At 38.4% G+C, this 7,387-nt stretch overlaps 1 protein-coding gene across 1 annotated transcript in view; it reads right to left on the reverse strand.

The window, feature by feature from the left end:
- Positions 1-7,387, reverse strand: part of Orc2 (origin recognition complex, subunit 2) — a 54,800-nt gene that overhangs the window by 24,482 nt on the left and 22,931 nt on the right. The window contains exons 9-10 of the mRNA XM_013014254.1: positions 5,869-6,134; positions 4,065-4,163 (exon numbers count right to left, since the gene is read on the reverse strand). Of these exons, the coding sequence (XP_012869708.1) occupies positions 4,065-4,163; positions 5,869-6,134 (365 nt within the window). The remainder of the gene's footprint in view (positions 1-4,064; positions 4,164-5,868; positions 6,135-7,387) is intronic.

Consider the following 7,387-nt stretch of genomic DNA (forward strand, 5'->3'; position numbering starts at 1 on the left):
TTTCTGCTTATGTGGTGCTGAGGAATCGAACCCAGGGCCTCATGCATGCAAGGCAAGCGCTCTACCACTGAGCCACCTTCCCAGCCCTCTTGTACAAGTAATGCCATGCCCAAAGAACATTTAATCCTCTGCCTTGGCAAAAAGAGAATTCAGAAATATGTATCAGTAACACTGCTAAGTAGTTTAGTGTTTAAAAATCTATCAACCTTTCTGATATTTAGAGACTTGAAAAAGCAGAGAAAGCACTAATATCATTTCTAGTTGTTCTTTATACTAAATTATCTAATCTTATTTACTTGAATATGAACTCTGGAATGATATTCTCTTTTATACATTTCCATTTCAAACATTTGTATTTATGGAGCTATCCTCAATATTTACCCACTCTTTGGTCCCTGGCACTAAATGGATTTACTTACTTCCCACTGACTTTCTTTTCAGCCATGAGATTTATTGTGGCCACAAGAATGAAGCAAAAGTAAGTGCCTGTGTTTCAAGCCTAGGCTTTAAGAAGTCATGTGTTAACAAGGTGCAGGTGGCTCATGCTAACCCTGGTTACTCAGGAGGCTGAGATCTAAGGATTTCAAAGGTCCAAGCAGTCTGGGCAGGAAAGTCCATAAGACTCTGTACCCAATTAACTAACAAAAATCCTGAACTTAAAAAGTGACTCAAGTGGTAGAATATGAGTATGAAGCCCCAAGTTTAAGCACCAATATCACACACACAGATACAGATACACAAACACACACACACACACACACACATACACACACACACAGAGAGTCATGTTTTCTCACTTCTCAAAAACTTTAGCAACAAGAACATGCCTCAGTAGGCCCCACGGATCCAATGAGGAAGAGAGAACAAGGAACAAATCCTACATCAGCCAGCTTCCGAACATGAGAATAAATGCTTTATGACTTAATGTATTGGTAAGCTATGCTATGTCCACAATCAATAAAAGGCCTTCCCTTCCTTCATATGGTTAACAAGTATTTCTTTCATCTTGAGATTTTTGCCTGTATTTTGCCTATTTTGACCCTATTTTTCTACCTATATTTGCCTATTTTGACCCTAGATTCATTTACTCATCTTCCACTATGACAATATAAAAATGTATGCTCTAGACAAACATTAGTGTGATATTTTTTGTGTATGTGAACCAGTACTGAGTTATGAACTCAGGGCTTGGGCACTGTCTCCTAGATTTTTCCCCTCAAGGCTGGTGCTCCACCACGTGAACCAAATCTCAACTTCTGGATTTTATGATTTTGATAACAATTCTCATGGATTTTTCTGTCCAGGTTAGCTTTGAACCAATGATCCTAGGACCTCAACCTCTTGAGTAGTTAGGATAACAGGTGTGAGTGACTGGTTCCTAGATCATTAGTGTCATTTTGTTCTTGGAATAACTTGGCTTTCTACCAGCATTTCTGATTTTTTTTTTTTTTTGTCAGTTGTGGGGATTGAACTCTGGGCCTGGGCACTGTGCCGGAGCTCTTCAGCTCAAGGTGAGCACGCTACCATTTGAGCCACAGCGTCACTTTTGGTTTTCTGGTAGTTAACTGGCGATAAGAATCTCTGGAACTTTCCTGCCTGGGATGGCTTTGAACCGTGATCCTCAGATCTCAGCCCCTTGAGTAGCTAGGATTACAGCCATGAGCCACTGGCACCCAGCTTGATTTGTTTTTTTTAGCCAATGAACCAAGTGACACAACCTAATCACCAATACAACACAGTAAGTCATAAAGCTTGACTGATTATTCTCTTTCTTATGTCTCAAAAACTGTCAAAAGTTCTATGCACTAAATCCTGTTTTGAAGAGTATACGTTGAGACATCCCTAATCCAAAAATTGAAAATTTGGAATGTTCCAAAATCCAAAAATTCCTGTGCTGAAATAATGCCACAAGTGGAAAATTCCACACCTTATACCAAATAAAAAGAAAGCAAACTGAAAATATTATATAAATCTATATGCGGGGCTGGGAAGGTGGCTCAGTGGTAGAGCACTTGCCTTTCATGCATGAGGCCCAGGGTCGATTCCTCAGCACCACATAAGCAGAAAAAAAAAAAAAAGCTGGAAGTGGCGCTGTGGCTCAAGTGGTAGTACGCTAGCCTTGAGCTGAAGAGCTGAGGGACAGCGCCCAGGCCTAGAGTTCAGGCCCCACGACCGGACCCTCTCCCATTCTCCCCCCCAAAAAAAATCTATATGCACATGGTATATATAAAACATCAATGATTTTTTGTTTAGACTTGTACCTGGCTCATCCCCAACATATCTCATTATATATACAAATATTTTAAAATCTAAAAGCAAAAAATAAAAATCCATCCCATGGGGAAAAAGGAACCCTATGGCACTGCTGGTGAGAATGTAAACTAGTACAACCACTCAGGACAGCATTCTGGAGGATCTTCAGAAGACTAAACACAAATCTTCCCTATCACCCAGCCATATAACCCCTGGGCGTCTACCTAGAACATCACAAGCCAGAATACCATAAAGACACTTGCACATCCATGCTGCACTATTCACAATAGTCAAGTTGTAGCAACAGCCCAGATAGCCTATAATAGATAAGTGGATCCAAAGTAATGTGCTACCTATACACAACTGAATTTCACACAGGCGTTAGAAAGAATAATGTCATTTGCAGGATGGATCTAGAACAAATCATGTTAAGTAAGGTAAGCCATGCTCAGAGAGACAGACAGCACATGTTTTCTCTCTTGCAGACACTAGATCTAATATACAACAGAATATGGTAAATTCTACTCTAGACATTCACACATAGTGAGACCAAAGGATACCCTTAGGAGAGGAACACAAAGATGCAATGCCTATGTGCATTGGATCATATAAAATAGTATTTATCAAAATAACTCCAGGACATGAAAACAGAGGGTTTTTTTCCTTTTTTCTTTCTTTTTATCTTGTTTCTTCATTTATCAGTCTTTGGGAAGGTAAGGAGTGGGTGGCACAGAAATGGAGGGAAGAAGGGTGAACAAATGCAGCAGTGGCACTCATTAAACACTATGTTGAAAATCACCTCTACAATTTGCAGGTAGGAATGAGAGGGAAAAACTGGGAGAGTAAGGGAAGGGGTGACATTGTTTAAAAAAGAAGTGTACTCATTACCTGATTTATGAAACTGGATCCCTTCTGTACATCACCTTTATATTAACAAAAAAATCCAGCCCAAATCTGAAACACATCTGGCCCCAAACATTTTACATAATGGATGATAAATCATAATAGTAAAATGTTGGTAATCTTTGAGTCAGTAGCTATCTCTTCTTGACTTAGATACTTTTTCACTCAGAGAGGTCTTAGGTAAAGTGTCCATCCAAACTCTAACAAGTGGGCTGGGAAGGTGGCTCAGTGGTAATGCCTTACATGCATGAAGCCCTGGGTTGGGTTCCTCAGCACCACATAAGCAGAAAAAGCCGGAAGTAGCACTGTGGCTCAAGTGGTAGAGCACTAGCCTTGAGCTGGAGAGCTGAGGGACAGTGCCCAGGCCCAGAGTTCAAGTCCCACGACTGGCAAAAAAAAACCCAAACCAACCCTCTAAAAAGTGTAGTTGTGTGATATGTTTTTGTAAAATGAGCTACTAGATACATAGTACAAAGCAATCTTGTTACCCTACTGCCTAGGCAACATTTCAATAGCATCATCAAGAACATCTGCTACTTTTTGAAAAGCTTTTAACAAGGAAAGTCAGGTTTCAAGCTTTATTTTTTAATAACTGTAAGGTTCAATGACTATGTGGGTAAAATGAATAACAGGAGACTAATGGTACATGGGCACCATCAAGGAAATATGAAGGTTATTATAAATCCGGAAGAAATAAAACTATACTAAGAGAAAAAAATGTTTTATCAAATAAAATTTTACCCCCACAAATTATTTACCATTTGATAATAAATAAGCAATAATTACATTAATTTATGTTTTATTTGGTCAAAGCAATAATTCTGCTTGTATACACTTATGCTTGTTGCTAATGTAGTATATTTTATAGGCCATGAGAAAAATTAGAAAGTTACAACTTTGTTACATACCTGATCCAATTTAGGTCTTTTCAGTTTCTGCAGCGTTTTATCTGAGGTTAAAACTTTTGAACTGCTATGAGCTTCAAAATATTCTTCCACTAAGTCACTCTGAAAGTAGACAGAAGAGTAAAGTCAGCTCTAAAGAATCTCAAATAAGCTGAGCTCTGGTGGTTCACACCTGTAATCCTGGCTACTCAGGAGGATGAGATCTGAGGATCGCAGTTCAAAGCCAGCCCAGGAAGAAAAGGCCCAAAAGACTTTTGTCTCCAATTAAGCACTCAAAAACCAGAAGTGGAGTTGTGGCTCAAGTGGTAAAACACTAGCCTTGAGCACAAAGAGGCTTAGGGACAGTGACCATGCCCTGAATTCAAACCTAACAACTGACAAAAAGAAAGTCTCTCAAGGGACTGGGAATGTGGCTTTGTGGTAGAGTGCTTGCATAGAATGCCTGAGGCCCTGTATTTGAATCCTTGGTACCACATATAAAGTAAAAAAATTGAAAAAAGTCTCTCAAATATTTGTAATCCACCAAAATTAGACAGTGAGCTGGGCTCTGGTGACTCATACCTATAATCCAAATTACTCGGAGGTCTGATGATCATGGCTTTATGCCAACTCAAGCAGGAAAGTTAATGAGATTCTGATAATATTGGACATATACAATTAATCAACAAAAAGCTGGAAGCAGAACTATGGCTCAAATGGTAGAATGCCAGCTTTGTACAGAAAAACTAAGGGACAACACCTAGGTCCTGAGTTCAAGCCCAAGCCCTAGTACTGACACACACGCATGCACATGCACACACACATACACGATTGCGCACATATACTTTAGATACTGATATCAGTATAGAAGAGCATATGTCAAATTCTTTGCTGTTGAGTTGGAGATTGTGTTTCAGTAGGTTGCACATGCTAGTCTCAAACTTGTGAGTTCAAGTGTCACTCTTTTTTTGTGTGTGTCAGTCATGGGGCTTGAATGTAGCATATATGCTGCTAAAGCTGTTCCAAAGCTTTATAGAAAGCACCAGGATAATTAGCCAGGCTACCTGCAATATTTTTTCAAACAATTCAACAAGGATCAGTAGTCATATCATGTATTAGTTACACTGACCCAAACATATCAACAAAGTCACAAAAACAAAATTGTACAAAACCAGATAGGCTGAGAAGTCTTGCCATCAATTATTCAACTAATATTTAAAAGTTCATTGTTGTACAACTGAATTGGATTATCACGTTTAGTATATATTACGGCACTGATTAATGAATATGGAAATAGATGAGGACAAAAAGAGCTCAAAGAGAAACAAACATGGGAATTTATAAGTAAGGATAAGAAAATCTAGAAAAGTGAAGAAAAAGACTATGTTGATCCATTTTGTAGCTTATTTTTAGCATAGCCTATACTACAGATATTATTAAAATCACTCTCATCTATGTGTATCTGATCATACAAAATAGTATGTATTGAAATGACCTCCAGGAAATGGAAACAAGAGGTTTATTTTCTTGTTGTTTTAATTTTCTTTTCTTTTTGTCTTGTTTGTACATTTATATGTCTTTGGGAGTGTAAGGAGAGGCACAGAAATGGAGGCAAAGGATAAACAAATCACTAGATACTATGTTGAAAATGAACTAGACAATTGATAGGTAGGAATTGGAGGGGAAAACAGAGACAGTGACAGGGAAAAAGTGACAATGTCCAAAAAGAATGTACTCTTTACCTGCCTTATCTAACTATAACATTACCGTTATAATAATAACAAAAAACAATACAAACAAAAAAACAATAAATCACTCTTTTGCTTACTGTTTTATCTCTCTTCATTTTCTTAGGAGGTGTTCCTTTGCAAACAGTTTCTGAAACTACTCTAGTCTGAGCTTGAAGCTTTTGGCAGAACATGACCGAATTAGTGTCTTCACATTCCTTTGCAACGCCTTCACCGTCCTCCGAGTTGGAAGCAGAATAGTCACTTTCACTGTCAGAATTAGATTTTGACACTGTGGAAGAGAAAAGCAACTGGGAGATTTGACGGTTTGACAAAAGAGTCATAATGGAGTAACAAAGAGTGTGGGCTTAGAAGTAAGTCTTTTAATTCTAGTTTTGTCATTGTTTGCTTAGAGCTACTTACACAAATTCTCTGACCACCAGTTTCTTCATCTTATTAAATGAGGCTAGTTGGATCTAATTTAATAAGCCCTTGGGAAGATTACATATATTGAAATATTCCTAAGGCAACTAATAAAACATGACATATAGGACCTGTAGTAGAAACTGTCAACCATACCTACTATCATGCTCATGTGGCAATGTGCCCACCCTACAGAGTAATTATGGTAATCATCTTTCCTCTCTGCTAGCCTTCCTTGCTACTAGATTGGCTGTATAACCAATGAGATTTGAAGGGAAATTTGTTGAAAGCTTCTGGGCAAGATTTTCTTCACTTATGGAAGGAAATCCCTTTTTTTATCCATAATTTAAAGCTACTGAAGTTATTCTTCAGTATGAGATATACAGACAAAAAATTAAATTGCTCAGTCGCTACATCAACCATGGAACTTGTACTTCTAGATTTTTGTAGTGACGTAAGTTGCTTAAATGTCCACAGTTTAAGCCATTACTGTAGGATTTTCTATTGCTGTCTACCAAAAGTGTCATCCTAACTGATACAGTATTCAATAAACAGAACTAGTATATACTATTAATATATATATATATACTACTCCATACCATAATTGATTCAAGAACTATATTTTCAAGGAAATCACAAGCATTCTCACCACCTAGTCAAAAACAATAAAGTTAGTTTTATACTTACCAAATAAAGATATAACTAATTTTATACTGAAGAGAAATGCAACTCAAGGAAAGCTAACTTTTTTTTCCTTTTTAAATGTGTGCTGGTTCTGGGGTTGAACTCAGAGGCTAGGTACTGTCCCTGTGCTTTTTTGCTCAAGGCTAGTGCCCTACCACTTGAAACACAAACTCCACTTCTGGCTTTCTGGTGGTTGATTGGAGATAAGAATCGCATAGACTTTCTTTCCTGGGCTACCTTCAAACCTCAGAGCCTCCTAAGCAGCTAGGATTACAGGTATGAATCACCAGCTTAAAGTTAGCTTTCAAAATGTTAGTGGAAGCCGGGCGCTGGTGGCTCACGCCTGTAATCCTAGCTACTCAGGAGCTGAGATCTGAGGATCACAGTTCAAAGCCAGCCCGGGCAGGAAAAACCGTGAGACTCATATCTCCAATAAACCACCAGAAAACCGGAAGTGGCGCTGTAGCTCAAGTGGTAGAGCGCTCGCCTTGAGCTGAAGAGCTGAGGGACAGC

The sequence above is a fragment of the Dipodomys ordii genome, unplaced genomic scaffold, assembly GCF_000151885.1.
Source record: "Dipodomys ordii isolate 6190 unplaced genomic scaffold, Dord_2.0 Scaffold1, whole genome shotgun sequence".
Lineage (NCBI taxonomy): Eukaryota > Metazoa > Chordata > Mammalia > Rodentia > Heteromyidae > Dipodomys > Dipodomys ordii.